Source organism: Mustela nivalis (genome assembly GCF_964662115.1).
Source record: "Mustela nivalis genome assembly, chromosome: 2".
Taxonomy (NCBI): Eukaryota; Metazoa; Chordata; class Mammalia; order Carnivora; family Mustelidae; genus Mustela; species Mustela nivalis.
In genome coordinates, this window is record NC_139021.1 from 61,041,072 (window position 1) to 61,059,356 (window position 18,285).

Genomic DNA, 18,285 nt, shown 5'->3' on the forward strand with positions numbered 1-18,285 from the left:
ATAATTCATCTTTACATTTTAAATTTGTCCTTTTAACAGCTTGAATCATCTAGGACTTGTTCTTCTGGTGCTACATTATTTTGTTGAATTTCTTTTCCACATTTCCCGCCTGTTTTATTTTAGTGACGAAAAGTATCAGAAAGGGTGAGTAAGTTGTTTAGCCATTCTATTTCTTGTGTAATTAAAGTCAAGTCTGTGTTGCCAAGGACTGTGCTATTGCCAAGGTCCATGCTGGGGGCAATTATATCACTCTGTAAGCTATTAGTAGTAGCTTAAAATAAAATTTAAAAACTTTACAATTCAGGTTGGCATTTTATTCTCTAAAATGGGAGTCTCATCTTTGCTGGAGAGATGTTATATTGGAACTTATAATTTTGAAGGCTTTTGGGGTTTAGTTTTCTGTTATAATTGCCCTTTGGTTTAATGCATGTTTTTCTTTTGGAGGAAGAGTAATGGGGAAGTGATAACAGGAATAGGAAAGAAGAAAATGAAATAAAAGATTATATAGCCTTTAAAAAAAACACTATATAGCCTAAAAGATACTAAAATATTTCAGTGGAAAATTGGACTGTAAACAGAATTGGAATAGTATGACGTGTTAAAAAAAGAAAGTAAAACTAGGCCTATTAAGTGGGAATTGGGTGTCCTGTTTATTAACAGGACAACTTTTGTCCAGCAGTTTTCAGAATTTTTCTGTGCCAGTAGTCATTAATAATAGTTACATTTTTTTTTTTTAAGAATTTTATTTATTTATTTGACATAGAGAGATCACAAGTAGGCAGAGAGGCAGGCAGAGAGAGAGGAAGGGAAGCAGGCCCCTGCTGAGCAGAGAGCCCGACGCGGGCTCTGCCTACCCTAAGATCACGACCCGAGCCAAAGGCAGTGGCTTAACCTACTGAGCCACCCAGGTGCCCCAATAGTTACATTTTTAAAAAGGAGATCAGCTAAATGAAGAGTCAATTATTTCTTTACTGGACTTCTAGAATCTTAAAGCTGCTGTGTGATTTATCTCCAAAAGTGTGATATCGTATATAGCAGATCCCAAACATTTTACTTCAGAATCCTTTTTTGCAGAACAATAAGAAAATTTTTTTTTAATTATTTTTATTAACATATAATGTATTCCTTGCCCTGGGGGTACAGGTCTTGAATCATCAAGCATACACACTTCACAGCACTCACCATAGCACATTGTTTTAATATGCACTTGCTTAGTAGGAATCTGATTTTTATTAGAATCCATTCCTATCTTTGCAATCTTATGAGTTTGACTTAAGACATTTTCTTACAGGTTTTCTCTGTGGGCAGTTCTATTTGTTTTGGGAAGACTGCTGACTTTAATTCTTTCTGTACTCACGGTTGGCTTTGGCCTTGCAAGAGCAGAGAATCAGAAATTGGATTTCAGTGCTGGGAACTTCAATGTGTTAGCCGTAAGGTACAGCCCATTTTAACATTTTTCTTACTTTGTACTGCTATATAGGATATATTATCCATTTATGATGTAGATCATCTTAAAAAAATAGAGACAGATACAGGGGGGAACACATTCATGTGATTTCAAACCTGCTGCAGTCTCATATGTTTTAATTGAAATGCTAAGGGATTTCTTTGAATTTAGAGATTAACTATTAATGGGATAATTATTTATTAGCATCATTTTGTTACCATTGGGAATTTAGCACCAAGTGAATCCTGTCAGTGCTAGATAGAATACTTCATTCAGTGGCCATTGCTTTGATATACTCTAATGTTTTGTTTATTAACCTTAATATTCTCAGAATTGCTGTCCTGGCATCCATTTGCATTACCCAAGCATTCATGATGTGGAAGTTCATTAATTTTCAGCTTCGGAGGTGGAGGGAACATTCTGCTTTTCAGGCACCAGCTGTGAAGAAGAAACCAACAGTGACTAAAGGCAGGTCTTCTAGAAAAGGAACAGGTTTGTATTCAGTAAGCCGTGGAAAAGCTGAAGTAGAAAACTTTTTTTTTTTTAATGTTGTGGGGTTTTATTCTAAACTTAAGATTTAAAAAAATTTTTTTTTCATTTGAGAGAGCAAGAGAGCACTGTGCATAGGAGCAGGGGAGGGAGAGGGACAAGCAGATGCTGTTCTGAGCGTAGAGCCCAATGCTGGGCTCAGTCCCATAACCCTGAGATCATGACCTGACCTGAAACCAAGAGTCAGACACTCAACTGACTGAGCCACTCAAGCATCCCTAAATCTTTTTTTTTTTTTTTTTTTAAGATTTTATTTATTTATTTGACAGAGAGAGATCACAAGTAGATGGAGAGGCAGGCAGAGAGAGAGAGAGAGAGAGGAGGAAGCAGGCTCCCTGCTGAGCAGAGAGCCTGATGCGGGACTCGATCCCAGGACCCTGAGATCATGACCTGAGCCGAAGGCAGCAGCTTAACCCACTGAGCCACCCAGGCACCCTTGCATCCCTAAATCTTACAAAGAAAATTTGATTCTGTTTTTAGCAAAATCAGAAGCAAAGTAAAACTTACCCATTCGACAATTTGTTGATTCCCTAGGATTGGTTATTTCCCAAAAGCTGTCTACTAAATTTCTCTTCTCCCAGGTTTTCCACTAGACCCATGTATATGGGCCGTTTTTGAGTGAATAATTAACCCAGCAATTGGTAGTTTGTGCTTTCAAGCATCTTACTCATATTTTTAAAAAAAGAAAAGGAAAACCTCTTTATAGCCCCTCCCATCTGCCTTTAGTTCCAAGTAGAACAGCTTTTTCTATAACTTTTGATTGCTTGATCCTTCATCTTTGAGTCTACATCTACCACCCTCTTTCCTCCTTCTGGCTTCTGATTGAAAATGCATTGACATTGCAATAATTTTTTCAACTAGTATTTGGTGTTATACTTGGAATTGTAACATAGAGGAGTTCCAGTTTTAAAGATGGCATCAACTCTGGTTTGCTCCTTAGAAGTCTTCATATTTGATAGTTATGCCCTCCAGCCCTGTCCTATTCAGGCTTGTCTCAGCAACTCTTGGGCCTTTGCATTTCATATAAATTTTAGTACATCTTGGTCATTTTCCACTCTCTGCCCTCTACCCTGCCAAAGAAACTCTTCCTGGGATATTTGATTAGCATTACATTGAATCTGTAGATCATTTTAGGGAGGAATGAACACTTCAGCCTGTGAGTATGGTATATACTTCCATTTACCTAGATTATTTTAACTTCTTTCAATGATATTTATTTAATGACCATTTTGTCGGGATCTAGTAAATCACATACCATAGGGTTCACCCTTTAAAGTGTATGTTTCAGTGGTTTTTTAAGTATATTCACAAAGCGTGTGAACCACTAATTCCAGAACATTTTTATCTCCCCAAAAAGAAACCGCATGCCCACTAGCAGTCTTTTCCTATCCCTTCCTTCCCCCTGCCTCTGGCAACCACTTACCTATTTTCTGTCTCTGTCGATTGCCTTTTCTGGACATTTCATATAAATGGAATCGTATAAATTGTGATCTTCTGCAACTGGTTTCTTTCACAGATTATGTTTATCCACTTACTAGCTGATGGGCATTTGGGTTGTTTGCACTTTTTAGCTAATTGAATAATGCTGCTGTAAACATTTATGTACAAATTGTTGTTTGAACATCTGTTTTTGCTCTCTTGGGTATATACCTAGGAATAGAATGGCTAGGACAAATGTTAATTGAATATTTAACATTTGCAGGGGAAGCAATAAACTGATTTCCACAGTGGATGCACCATTTGACATTCATTATTCTTACAATATTCTTTTGTCCCCTGCAGCATTTGTGGAAAAGACTAATCTTTCTCTATTGAGTTGTCCTGATATCCTTGTTGAAAATCAGTTGATCAGCTGCTTACAGGGCAGAATAAATAACTTATTTTCAGTGGGGAGAGGAAATCGGTTGATCAAAATGTAGGAATTTATTTTTGAGCTCTCAATTCTGTTCTGTAGATCTATATGCCTCTTCTTATGCCAGTACCACCCTGTCTTGATTAATGTTGCTTTCTAGTTCATTTTGAAATCAGGAAATGTGAGTCTTCCATTTTGTTCTTTTTCATGATTTGGTTATTCTGGGTCCTCTGCACTTCCGTATGAATTTTAGGATCAGCTTGTCAATTTCTGCAAAAGCCAGCTGGGCTTTTGATATGGATTACTTTGAATTTGTCGATTTCCTTGAAAAATAGGAACATTGATGGCTTATCATTTATTTGGGTCTTCCTTCATTTCTTTGAGTTAAATTTTGTAGTTATCATTGTACAAATCTTTTTTATTCCGAATAAGTATTTTATTCTTTTTGGTGATATTATAAATAGAATTCTCTTCTTTTCATTTTTGGATGTTTATTGCCAGTATATAGAAATATAATTGATTTTTCCTTATTGATCTTTTATCCTGCAATATCACTGAACTTTTTAGGATTTTTTTTTCTAAGATTTTTTTTTTATTTATTTGAGAGAGGACACATGAGAGGAGGAAGGTCAGAGGGAGAAGCAGACTCCATGCTGAGCAGGGAGCCTGATGAGGGTAGATCCTGAGATTCCAGGACCATGACCTGAGCCGAAGGTGGTCACTTAACCAACTGAGCCACCCAGGTACCCCTGAACTTCTTTTTTTTTTTTTTTAAGATTTTATTTATTATTTATTTGACAGACAGAGATCAAAAGTAGGCAGAGAGGCAGGCAGAGAGAAAGGGAAGCAGGCTCCCCGCTGAGCAGAGAGCCCGATGCGGGGCTCGATCCTAAGACCACCGGGACCATGACCTGAGCCGAAGGAAAAGACCCCAACCCACTGAGCCACCCAGGCGCCCCTGAACTTCTTAGGATTATTATTTAGTAGTAGGGTTTTTGTGTGGACTCTTTAGCATTTTCAGTATGCAGGACTATGTCATCTGCAGATGGAAATAGTTTTACTTCTTCCTCTCTAATCTGGATGATTTTTTTAATTAATTTTTTTATTTATTATTATTGTTTTTTTTTTAATAAACATATAATGTATTTTTATCCCCAGGGGTACAGCTCTGTGAATCACCAAGTTTACACACTTCACAGCACTCACCATAGCACATACCCTCCCCAATGTCCATAACCACACCCCCCTCTCCCAACCCCCCTCCCCCCAGCAACCCTCAGTTTGTTTTGTGAGATTAAGAGGCACTTATGGTTTGTCTCCCTCCTGATCCCATCTTGTTTCATTTATTCTTCTCCTTCCCCCCAAACCCCCCCCATGTTGTATCTCCACTTCCTCATATCAGGGAGATCATGTGATAGTTGTCTTTCTCCGATGGACTTATTTCACTAAGCATAATACCCTCTAGTTCCATCCACATCGTCACAAATGGCAAGATTTCATTTCTTTTGATGGCTGCATAGCATTCCATTATGTATACATACCACATCTTCTTTATCCATTCATCACTGATGTCACTGATGGACATCACTGATGGACAACAAGGTTCGTTCCATAGTTTGGCTGTTGTAGACATTGCTGCTATAAACATTTGGGTGCACGTGCCCCTTTCGGATCACTATGTTTGTACCTTTAGGGTAAATACCCAGTAGTGCAATTACTGGGTCATAGGGTAGTTCTATTTTCAACTTTTTGAGGAACCTCCATGCTGTTTTCCAGAGTGCCTACACCAGATTCCACTCCCACCAACAGTGTAGGAGGGTTCCCCTTTTCTCCACATCCTCACCGGCATCTGTCATTTCCTGACTTGTTAATTTTAGCCGTTCTGACTGGTGTGAGGTGATATCTCATTGTGGTTTTGATTTGTATTTCCCTGATGCTGAGTTATGTGGAGCACTTTTTCATGTGTCTGTTGGCCATCTGGATGTCTTCTTTGCAGAAATGTCTATTCATGTCCTCTGCCCATTTCTTAATTAGATTATTTGTTCTTTGGGTGTTGAGTTTGATAAGTTCTTTATAGATTTGGGACACTAGTCCTTTATCTGATATGTAGTTTGCAAATATCTTCTCCCATTCTGTCAGTTGTCTTTTGGTTTTGTTAATTGTTTCCTTTGCTGTGCAAAAGCTTTTGATCTTGATGAAGTCCCAGTAGTTCATTTTTGCCCTTGCTTCCCTTGCCTTTGGCGATGTTTTTAGGAAGAGGTTGCTGCGGCTGAGGTCGAAGAGGTCGCTACCTGTGTTCTCCTCAAGGATTTTGACAGATTCCTTAATCACTTTGAGGTCTTTCATCCATTTTGAGTCTATTTTCCTGTGTGGTGTACGGAAATGGTCCAATTTCATTTTTCTGCATGTGGCTGTCCAATTTTCCCAACACCATTTATTGAAGAGGCTGTCTTTTTTCCATTGGACATTCTTTCCTGCTTTTTCAAAGATTAGTTGACCATAGAGTTGAGGATCTATTTCTGGGCTCTCTATTCTGTTCCATTGATCTATGTGTCTGTTTTTGTGCCAGTACCATGCTGTCTTGATGATGACGGCTTTGTAGTAGAGCTTGAAGTCCAAAATTGTGATGGCACCAACTTTGGCTTTCTTTTTCAATATTCCTTTGGCTATTTGAGGTCTTTTCTGGTTCCATATAAATTTTAGGATTATTTGTTCCATTTCTTTGAAAAAAATGGATGGGATTTTGATAGGGATTGCATTAAATGTGTAGATTGCTCTAGGTAGCATAGACATTTTCACAATATTTGTTCTTCCAATCCAGGAGCATGGAACATTTTTCTATTTCTTTGTGTCTTCCTCAATTTCTTTCATGAGTGCTTTATAGTTTTCTGAGTATAGATTCTTAGCCTCTTTGGTTAGGTTTATTCCTAGGTATCTTATAGTTTTGGGTGCAATTGTAAATGGGATTGACTCCTTAATGTCTCTTTCTTCTGTCTTGCTGTTGCTATATAGGAATGCAACTGATTTCTGTGCATTGATTTTATATCCTGGCACTTTACCGAATTCCTGTACAAGTTCTCGCAGTTTTGGAGTGGAGCCTTTTGGGTTTTCCACATATTGTATTATATCATCTGCAAAGAGTGATAGTCTGACGACTTCTTTGGCGATTTGGATGCCTTTAATTTCTTTTTGTTTTCTGATTGCTGAGGCTAGGACTTCTAGTACTATGTTGAATAGCAGTGGTGATAATGGACATCCCTGCCATGTTCCTGACCTTAGCGGACAAACTTTCAGTTTTTCTCCATTGAGAATGATACTTGCAGTGGGTTTTTCATAGATGGCTTTGATAATATTGAGGTATGTGCCCTCTACCCCTACACTTTGAAGAGTTTAGATCAGGAAGGGATGCTGTACTTTGTCAAATGCTTTTTCAGCATCTATAGAGAGTATCATATGGTTCTTGTTCTTTCTTTTATTAATGTGTTGTATCACATTGATACTACAGCCAACCTTGCAGCCCTGGAATAAATCCCACTTGGTTGTGGTGAATAATCCTTTTAATGTACTGTTGGATCTTATTGGCTAGTATTTTGGTGAGAATTTTCACATCTGTGTTCATCAAGGATATTGGTCTGTAGTTCTCTTTTTTGATGGGATCCTTGTCTGGTTTTGGGATCAAGGTGATGCTGGCTTCATAAAATGAATTTGGAAGTTTTCCTTCCATTTCTATTTTTTGGAACAGTTTCAGGAGAATAGGAATTAGTTCTTCTTCAAACATTTGGTAGAATTCCATTCGGAAGCTTTCTGACCCTGGGCTTTTGTTTGTTTGGAGATTTTTGATGACTGTTTCAATCTCCTTACTGGTTATGGGTCTGTTCAGGTTTTCTATTTCTTTCTGGTTCACTTGTGGTAGTTTATATGTCTCTAGGAATGCATCCATTTCTTCCAGATTGTTAAATTTGTTGGCGTAGAGTGGCTCATAATATGTTCTGTATTTCTTTGGTGTTGGTTATGATCTCTCCTCTTTCATTCATGATTTTATTAATTTGGGTCCTTTCTCTTTTCTTTTTGATAAAGTCTGGCCAGGGGTTTGTCAATCTTATTAATTCTTTCAAAGAACCAGCTCCTAGTTTCTTTGATTTGCTCTATTGTCTGTTTGTGTTTTTAAAATTTCTATTTCATTGATTTCTGCTCTGATCTTTATGATTTCTCCTCTTCTGCTGGGTTTAGGCTTTCTTTGTTGTTCTTTCTCCAGCTCCTTTAGGTGTAGGGTTAGGTTGTGTATTTGAGACCTTTCTTGTTTCTTGAGAAAGGCTTGTATCACTATACATTTTCCTCTCAGGACTACCTTTGCTGGGTCCCACAGATACTGAACCATTGTGTTTTCATTATCATTTGTTTCCATGAATTTTCCCAATTCTTTAATTTCCTGGTTGACCCATTCATTCTTTAGAAGGATGCTGTTTAGTCTTCATGTATTTGGGTTCTTTCCAAGTTTCCTCTTGTGATTGAGTTCTAGCTTCAGAGCATTGTGGTCTGAAAATATGCAGGGAATGATCCCAGTGTTTTGGTACCTGTTGAGACCTGATTTGTGATCCAGGATGTGATCTGTTCTGGAGAATGTTCCATGTACACTAGAGAAGAATGTGTATTCAGTTGCTTTGAGATGGAATGGAAATCTGAATATATCTGGTCCATCGCTTAAGGCTTTTATTTCCTTTTTGATCTTTTGCTTAGATGATCTGTCCATTTCAGTGAGGGGATGTTAAAGTCCCATACTATTATTCTATATTTGATGTGTTTCTTTGGTTTTATCATTAATTGGTTTATGTAGTGGCTGCTCATATGTTAGGGACATAGATATTTAAAATTGTTAGATCTTCTTATTGGACAGACTGACCACTTAAGTATGATAGAATGTCCTTCCTCATCTCTCATTTTAGTCTTTGGCTTAAAATCTAATTGATCGGATATAAGGATTGCCACCCCAGCTTTCTTCTGATGTCCATTAGCTTGGTAAACTGTTTTCCACCCCCTCACTTTAAATCTGGAGGTGTCTTTGGGTCTAAAATGAGTTTCTTGTAGGCAACATATTGGTGGGTTTTGTTTTTTTATCCATTCTTATACCCTTTGTCTTTGATTGAGGCATTTACCCATTAACATTCAGGGTAATTATTGAGAGATATGAATTTAGTGCCATTGTATTGCCTGTAAGGTGACTGTTACTGTATATTGTCTCTGTTCCTTTCTAATCTACTACTTTTAGGCTCTCTCTTTGCTTAGAGGACCCCTTTCAATATTTCCTGTAGAGCTGGTTTGGTGTTTGCAAATTCTTTCAGTTTTTGTTTGTCCTGGAAGCTTTTGATCTCTCCTACTATTTTCAAGGATAGCCTAGTTGGATATAGTATTCTTGGCTGCATGTTTTTCTCATTTAGTGCTCTGAATATATCATGCCAGTTCTTTCTGGCCTGCCAGGTCTCTGTGGATAAGTCCACTGCCAATCAAATATTTTTACCATTGTATGTTACAGACTTCTTGTCCCGGGCTGCTTTCAGGATTTTCTCTTTGTCGCTAAGACTTGTAAATTTTACTATTAGGTGATGGGGTGTGGACCTATTCTTATTGATTTTGAGGGGGATTCTCTGCACCTCCTGGATTTTGATGCTTGTACCCTTTGCCGTATTAGGGAAATTCTCTCCAATATATACCTTCTTCTGCTCCCCTCTCTCTTTCTGCTTCTTCTGGAATCCCAATTATTCTTTTTTTTTTTTTTTAAAGATTTTTTTTTTTTAAGATTTTTTATTTTATTTATTTGTCATAGAGAGAGAAGCGAGAGCAAGCACAGGCAGACAGAGTGGCAGGCAGAGGCAGAGGGAGAAGCAGGCTCCCTGCCAAGCAAGGAGCCCAATGTGGACTCAATCCCAGGACGCTGGGATCATGACCTGAGCTGAAGGCAGCCGCTTAACCAACTGAGCGACCCAGGCGTCCCCCAATTATTCTAATGTTGTTTCATCTTACGGTGTCACTTATCTCTCGAATTCTCCGCTCATGGTCCAGTTGCTGTTTGTTAATCTTTTGCTCACCTTCTTTATTCTCTGTCATTTGGTCTTCTATGTCACTAATTCTTTCTTCTGCCTCATTTATCCTAGCAGTGAGAGCCTCCATTTTTTATTGCACCTCATTAATAGCTTTTTTTATTTCAATTTGGTAAGATTTTCTTTTATTTCTCCAGAAAGGGCTTTTACCTCTCCAGAGAGGGTTTCTCTAATATCTTCCATGCCTTTTTCGAGCCCAGCCAGAACCTTGAGAATGGTCATTCTGAACTCTAGGTCTGACATATTACCAATGTCTGTATTGATTAGGTCCCTAGCCTTCGGTACTGCCTCTTGTTCTTTTTTTTTTCCGCCTTGTCATTTTGTCCAGATAAGAGTATATGAAGGAGCAAATAAAATACTAATAGGGTGGCAAAGACCCCAGGAAAATCCACTTTAACCAAATCAGAAGAGACCCCAAATCGTGGGGGGAGATAAAGGAGATAAAAAGAAGTTCAGGGGAAAAAAAAATTTTTTTAAAGAAAACAAATAAAAAATGTAAAAAAGAAAATATATATATATTAGATAAACTAGTTAAAAAACATTAAAAAAGAAAAGGGTAAAAGTTAAAAAAGGAAGTTAGCAGAAGAAAAAAAAAATTAAATTAACCACAAGACTAAAGAATCTTGGGGAGAAAGCCATGACTTCCGTGCTTTGCTTTCTCCTCCTCTGGAATTCTGGTGCTCTCCTTGGTAGGTGAACTTAGTCTTGGCTGCATTTCTTGTTGATCTTCTGGGAGAGGGGCCTGTTGTAGTGATTCTCAAGTGTCTTTGCCTGAGGCGGAATTGCACTGTCCTTACCAGGGGCCAGTCTAAGTAATCCGATCAGGTTCGCTTTCAGGAGCTTTTGTCCCCTGAATGCTTTCTGTAGAGTTCCGGAGGATGGGAATGAAAATGGCGGCCTCCCAGTCTCCGGCCAGAGGAGCCGAGAGCTGGGGTCCCCACTCCTCAGTGCGCTCTCAGAGAAAAGAGCCTAATCACTCCCGTTTCCCTGGCCTCTGGCCGCGCTCTGAGCTCACCCAGCCTGCGACCAGTTCAAGGTAACCCGGAGCTGAGAGCTCACTCCTCGGCTCTGTCTCTGTAGCCGGTTTCCCCACTCTAATACCTGTGAGCTCTGCAACACTCACACCTCCAATCCTTCCGTGACCCCGTGTGGGCTTCACCCAGGTTTAGCCTCTGGAGCGATGTCACTCAGTGGAGCAGACTTTTAAAAGTCCTGATTTTGTGCTCCATTGCTCTGCCACTTGCCGGGAGCTGGCTCCACCCTCCGCGATCTATCTTCCCCTTTCTTTGGATTCACTTCTCTGCTGGTCCTACCTTTCGGAAAGTGATCGATTTTCTGTTTCTAGAATTGCTGTTCTTCTTGTCTTCAATCTCCCGTTGGATTTGTAGGTGTTTGCAATGGTTTGATAATCTATCTAGCTGATCTCCTGCTACCTGATGTACTCTCAGCCTGCTACTTCTCTGCCATCTTGACTCTTCACCCGCCATCTTGACTCCTCCCCCGCATAATCTGGATGACTTGCCAAACAGCCCTGACTAGAACCTCCAAAACAATGTTGAGTAGAAGCGGAGAGAACAAACATTCCTATCTTGTTCCTGATATTATCAGGAAAGCGTGTAGTCCTTTACCATTAGATATGATGTTGCCTGTGGGTTGCCTAAATGCCTTTTTATCAGCTTAAGGAGGTTCCCTTCTATTTCTAATTTATTAGTATTTTTTTCATGAAAGGATGTTAGATTTTGTCACTTGCTTTTTCTGCATCTACTGAAATCATCAAGTGGTTTCATTTTATTGATATCATTTTATTGATATCATGTATTACTATTAATTGGTTTTTGAATGTTAACCCAACAGTGCATTCCTGGGATAAATCTCATTTGGTTATGGCATATAATCCTCTATAGATATTGTTGGATTTGGTTTGTTAGTATTTTATTGAGCATTTTTATATCTATATTCATAAAGGATATTGATATGTATTTTTTAGTAATGTATTTATTTTCAAATGTAAAACCAGTCTTACATTTCTAGCTTAAATCCAAGTTGATGATAATACATAGCTTTTAGTAGATTGATGTTTTCAGTATCTTTGTTAGGATTTTTGTACCTGTGTTCATATAAAAGATTGGCCTCTAATTAGCCTGGTTTTGTTTTTGTAATGTTCTTAGCACATCTTGGTGTCAGGGTTATGATAGCTTTATAAATAAAAGTATTGGGCAGTTTTATCCTTTGTGTGAAGTCAACGTTCTTTTTTACTTAAATGCTTGGAAGAATCTACCAGTGAGGCCATCTAACCTAGAATCTTCTCTGGAGGAGGCTATTTACCTATAGATTTACATTCTTTAATAGATAATAGGATTATTCAGGTTTTTATTCCTTATTGTGTCTCTTTTGGAAAATTGTATTTCTCAAGAATTTTCATTTCATCTAACTTGGCAAATGTATCAGTAAAATTATTCATAATATTCTTTTATTAATTTGTGTAGAATAGTAGTATTTTTTACTTCCTATGTTAGTAATTTATGCCCTTCCCCCACCCCCCCCCATTAGCCAAAAGCTAACATTTGTGGGCTCTTTTTTTTTATTTTCTTAGTCATATCATTGATTTCTGTTCGTGGTTCTTTGGGCTTGATTTGCTACTTTGCTATTTGTGCTTTACCTTCTTGAGATAGATCTTTACATCATTGATTTTCTGCCCATCTCGTGAATTACTTGCAATTAAAGGCAAGCTTTCCCTTTCAGCAGTGCTTTAATTGAATTTCACAAATTTTGATATCTTTTTCATTATCATTCACTCTAGGATATTATAATTCCAATCTGATTTCTTCTTTGATCCACAGATCATTTATTAATACATTGTTTAATTTACAACTACGTGGGCATTTTCTAGTTTTCTTTTTGTTACTGATTTCTAGCTTAATTCTGTTATGGCTAAAGAATATATTCCGAATGATTTCAGTTCTTTGGAATTTGTTGAGACTTTCATTATGGCTCAGCATGTGTTCAGTTTTGGTAAATGTTCCATTTGGACTTCAAAAGAATGTGTTTTCTGAATTTCTTGGTTATTAGTTGTATATCAGGTCAGATTTGTTAGTTGTATTTTTCAATCTTTTATATCTTTACTGATTTGGTAGAAGGAGTTCTATTTGTTCAGTCAGTTATTGCAGGAGATACTGAACTTTTCCGTGTAGTTTACCAGCTTTTGCTTTAAATATTTTGAGACGTATAAGTACATCAAAATTTAGGGTTATTATAAATTATGAATTTGTCCTCTTACTGAATGTCTGTCTTCATTTCTAGTAAATTTCTGTATTTACTATAGCTGCACCAACTTTCTTTTGGTAAGATGTTATGGTGCATCTTTTTCTTTATTTTTCTACTTTAAACCTTTCTTTGTCCTTAAATATAAATTTCATCTCTTGTCAGCAGCATATAATTGCATCTAATTATCTGACAATTATTGTCTTTGTTTTTAGAAATATGATTTTCTTTGTCTTTATCCTGTTCTCTGTCATACAGATCTTCCTGAATTTTGCTTGGCTTGACTTCTTTTATCATTTTTGGAAAATTCTTGACCCTAATCTCTTCAAATATTCTTCTACCCCATTCTCTCTCTCCTTTCCTTCTGGAACTCCAATATATGTGTTAAACCCTTTTTACCCTGTTCATGCTTTCTGCATTTTTCATCCCTTTTTTTCTGAGTTTTAATCTAAGTTTGTTTGTTTTTAATTTTTATTTATTTATTTGACAGAGAGAGAGATCACAAGTAGGCAGAGAAGCAGGCAGCGAGAGAGAAGGAAACAGGCTCCCTGCTGAGCAGAGGCAATGCTCTGCTGGGCTCAATCCCAGGACCCCGAGATCATGACCTGAGCCGAAGGCAGAGGCTTTAACACACTGAGCCACCCAGGCGCCCCCAATCTAAGTATTTTTTTTCTGGTTCACTGATTTCTTCTGTTGCGCCTAATCTGCTATGAAATTCATTATTTAAGTCTGTATTTTCAGTTACTGTATTTTCCAGTTCTAGGATTAAAGATTTAGTTCTCATGAAATTCTCCATCTTTTCATTTATTTTTATTACTCATTTTATGAGTCCCTGTGTGATAACTCCAGATGTGGATCACCTGAGGACCTTTTTCTTTTCTTTTCTCTTCTTTTTCTCTTCAAAGGTAAACACCTTCTTTATGTGAGTTGAAAATAGGAGGGAGGAGGATTTATTTACCTTTTGGACCTTGATTTTCCTCAAATAGAGCTCCAGCTTCTTGCCCTCTAGCACATAGCCCTCTGCTCAGCCACACTGGCCTGGTCTTCAGGCAGTGTACTCAAGAAGCCTGCTCTTATGGAACTGCTGATTGTGGCTTGCTTTTTCCTTCCATTATGTTTCTTCCGAATTTTCTTTGATTCTTTTTTGTTTAAAATCTCTTCCTCCTTAGGTGTCAACTTAGCCCCCTTCTTAAGCCCAGAGGTAGTACATAGTGGAACTCATACCATGGTCAGGATGGCCTGCTGTCAATGAGCACGGTACCGTTCCTCACCAGGGTCTTGGTGTGGACTGCTCATTCACTGTTGGGTACTTTGTAGATAATATCAGTAATTCCTGTTTGCTTCTTCCAACACTCAGAGCCCCACGAGAAGTTCCCCACATCCAGCCTCAAGGCAGTGTACTTCTTATTACCTCCCCAGATTGGAACTGTGTGTATGGGGCACAGCATCCCAGTTCATCCTTCTGCTTCTTGCGGAAGGGCTTTCTCTTGCCCCCGGTCTTGCAGGTTGTACCAGTTGTCCCAGCAGATGCCCATCACTTGGTGCTGGCTGAAAAGAGTGAAGATCTATTCCTAATATATTTTTTTCTCTCAGTTTTTAGTACCTTGGTCTTGCTTTCTGGGATGCCCAGTAGTTTTTTAATTGAATACTGGGTGTTTTATGTAAAAATGGGTATAGGTTTTAGTCGAGTTTATAGAGGCTCTGGATTGAATATGGGTAGATCATTCTGTCCTGTCAAAGCTGATCTGTTTCCAGTTTACCCTCATTCCTAGAACATCAGCCATTTGTATAGTCTGTCTTCTCTGACAGACTCTGGATTCATATTTTTTCTTCTGTCATTATGAGACCAACCAGGTCTCTGTTTGGTTTTGCATTTGCATAGGAGTTGCTTTCTGTTTGATTCCTCTGAGTCTTGCTTTATGCATGCACATTCAGTAATAGGCAGATGCCTTAAGGGAGAAATACAGAGCTGCCTTCGGTTTTTGTTTTTGGGTTTTTTTTCCCTTTAGACAGCCATGTTTGTATTCCAAATTTAATGGACATTTTTGGAGAGAGGGTTAGTCTAATAATAGTTACAGATCAATAGATAGATACCTCCATCATAACTTGAAGAAGGCAGCCATAGTATACTTCTAAACATTAAAGTTATCCTAAACACTGACTTTATATCTTGTAAGGAAACATATCCCTAAGAACTTTGTTTACAGACAAATGTGAAAAGGTTCTTTATTGCTACCAAAAGTACTGCTCTTAAGACTATTCTAAAATTCTTGTCATTTCTTTTTGGAATTTTCTCTTTATCACTTTTTTCTGCCTTCAGTACTAATTGCTTTATGTTTTATTGAGATACAATTGACAGTTACTTTTTTAAAAATTTGCTACTTTTAGGGGAACCTGGGTGGCTCAGTTGGTTAAGCATCTGGCTCTGGGTTTCAGCTCAAGTCATGATTGTATGGTTGTGGGATCAAGGCCCATGTTGGCTCTGTGCTCAGTGCAAAGTCTGCTTCAGTTTCTCTCTCCCTCTCCCTTTCCCTCATACTCTTTCTCTCAAATAATTAAATCTTTAAAAAAAAAAAATTGCTACTGAACATGTATTTAACATGTTACTGGGTTGGGGTTTTTTTTGTTGTTTTTTTTTTTTTATTATTATTATCAGGTTTTATGATTGGTTAAATACTGGTAAAAATTTATTACTGCGAAATAAGTTTTACCTGAGGGCATCCAGATCTTTATTGGGGTTTTAAATTTTCTTTTCTGAAGGTACTTTTGTGTATAAAGATGATTTTATTTGCATTTCTTTATAAAAGAGAGTAATACTGGGGCGCCTGGGTGGCTCAGTTGGTTAAGCATCTGCCTTCGGCTCAGGTCATGATCCCAGGGTCAAGCCCTGCATTTGGCTCCTTGCTCAGAGGGGAGCCTGCTTCTCCTGCTCCCCCTGCTTGTGCTCTCTGTCTCTGTCAAATAAATGAATAAAATCTTTATTTTTAAATAAAGAGAGAGTAATACTGATTCTTTTCTCTTTTCAGAAAATGGTGTAAATGGAACAGTAACTTCAAATGGAGCAGACTCTCCCCGTAATAGAAAAGAGAAATCTTCATAATGAATTATAATCTAACTGATTAATGTCCCCAAAGAAATACGCTTTTTACTATATCTTTCAGCACTAGAGATTTTTTCTGTCCTTAAAAATACAGTTTGTGCTCTTTGATTCTTGCTATTGTACTGTTTCATGCATTTTTTTAAAGGGCATTTGAGGGAAGGTTGATTACTATGAGTGAGAAAAATATTTAGCTTAGACTAAGCTACCTGCCTTCAGAATAGTTTAGGGACCACCACCATATTTTATTTTGTTTTTTATCTTTGAACGTTTTTCTAATGATTTGGAGAGAGAACTATTTACAGAAATTCTACATATCAGTGATAAAATTTCTTGCTCTCACCAATTTTTTATATTAGCAAGATGGCCTCTTCCAGCAAGGTCATATTTTTTTAAGTTATCTTTCAGGGTAATATGGAAATACTATAAAGTTGGAAGTCAAACTTTAATATGTTTTCAGTGTTCTCTAATTTTTAGGAATTTTTGTAGTCTTTACACCTGGGAAAAAAGATTTGTAAATTCACTAAAATAATTGTGTGCTTTATATTATAGGTAATGGTTGTTAATGTTACATCCCCATTAAAAAAAAAAATAGTATTGGTTACAATGTGTGGAGATTATTGCCATATATAGTGAATCAAAATACATGAACATGAAAGTACCTGTGAAGTAAAATCTTTCTTGTGCATTTTCAACACTTGTGAGCTGAAAATCAGAAAATTAAATATTTACTATAAAGAACCAAATCTGACTATAGCCCTTTTTGATATGTTTATTAATAATGATTCTTAATGGGGCTTGTTATAAGACCAATATGCACAGCATCTTAGAAAAATATTGTTTAATTAACCTGCAAACCCTTTTTAAAAATAATGCCTATTTGATTTATATCTATAAAGAGAATGTTGGGTAATTATATTGGGAGAAACTGCATTAATCTTAAACTGAAAATTCAGTTGGCTAATCTTAGAAAAGACAGTGCTTTATGTTATAACTATAGCTTTGGTCCCACCTTTAATTGAGAAGCATTTATCTGTATAAAACATATTTTTGGATAAATATATATATATATATATATATTTGTATCTCTACAGAAAGGCTCTAAAAAACATTTGAGTAAAACATTTGGTTCCCTTTTCTATAATTATCCTTAAAAATTCGTATAGCTATATTTGGTTTTTTGTTGTCTTCACAGTACCTATACTGCTCCTTTTGGTGTTCGCATCTTGTTCTCCATTTCTCACTTTTGTCACCAGCTCATGTTTGTGCCATTTTTAGTATAAAAGTTGCAGGCTTGTTAGGTCTGCAGTTTAGTAAGTTGCCATGCTGCTAGAAAGTTGTGCTTTCTATTTCCAGCTGTTGACTTCCTGGAAAAAGTAGTAGCTCTCTGTAGCATCATGGAGTTTCAGTGGAACCAAATTTTTGCCATTAAAAACTGGCATTATATTGAACTATACATTGAGAAATCAATCAAAATAAAATTTTTACTTTCACAAGCTGTATCCTGAACGTTCTCTTTATTGTTAGCAAGTTTTTATGCTATCTTAGACGATATAATCTCATTAAAATGTACCATGTTTAAAGAGTATACCCTTGATAAACATTTAGAATAGCCTTTGCCAAAGAAGTGTTCTGCAAAAAAAGAGTATTAGTTTCATATAATATCTGAGAGCTACTGAGGGGGAAAAAATGGTTAATCACCAAATTCATAGACTACTGAGTTAAATTTAAAAGGTGTTTCTTTACTATAGGACTGTTCAACCCTTTATATGCAAATAAGCTTCCTGATCCACTAAGAATGTTTACAGTAGGGATATAATGTGCGGTGTTTTTTGGGCTGTGGAAACTTCTTTATATGGAATTACTTAACAGCGTCATGTTCTACACCATATCATGCCATAGGTTTAGGAAAAGGAAAGAAAAAAGCCCTTTGTAGGTATCTAAAACTTGATAGGCACGCATATAGTCCCAAGTAAAATTGTTA

The 18,285-nt window shown here is 37.2% G+C and overlaps 1 protein-coding gene and 1 pseudogene across 2 annotated transcripts in view; one reads left to right on the forward strand and one right to left on the reverse strand.

Annotated features, from left to right (window-relative positions):
* Positions 1–17,797, forward strand: part of TRAM1 (translocation associated membrane protein 1) — a 37,617-nt gene extending 19,820 nt beyond the window's left edge. The window contains exons 8-11 of the mRNA XM_082721189.1: positions 40–144; positions 1,292–1,435; positions 1,779–1,939; positions 16,231–17,797. Of these exons, the coding sequence (XP_082577315.1) occupies positions 40–144; positions 1,292–1,435; positions 1,779–1,939; positions 16,231–16,304 (484 nt within the window). The 3' untranslated portion in view covers positions 16,305–17,797. The remainder of the gene's footprint in view (positions 1–39; positions 145–1,291; positions 1,436–1,778; positions 1,940–16,230) is intronic.
* On the reverse strand, positions 11,467–16,222 carry LOC309859922 (small ribosomal subunit protein eS8 pseudogene; annotated as a pseudogene). The gene has a single exon. The product of its transcript is annotated as a small ribosomal subunit protein eS8 pseudogene (transcript).
* Positions 17,798–18,285: the final 488 nt, after the last annotated feature.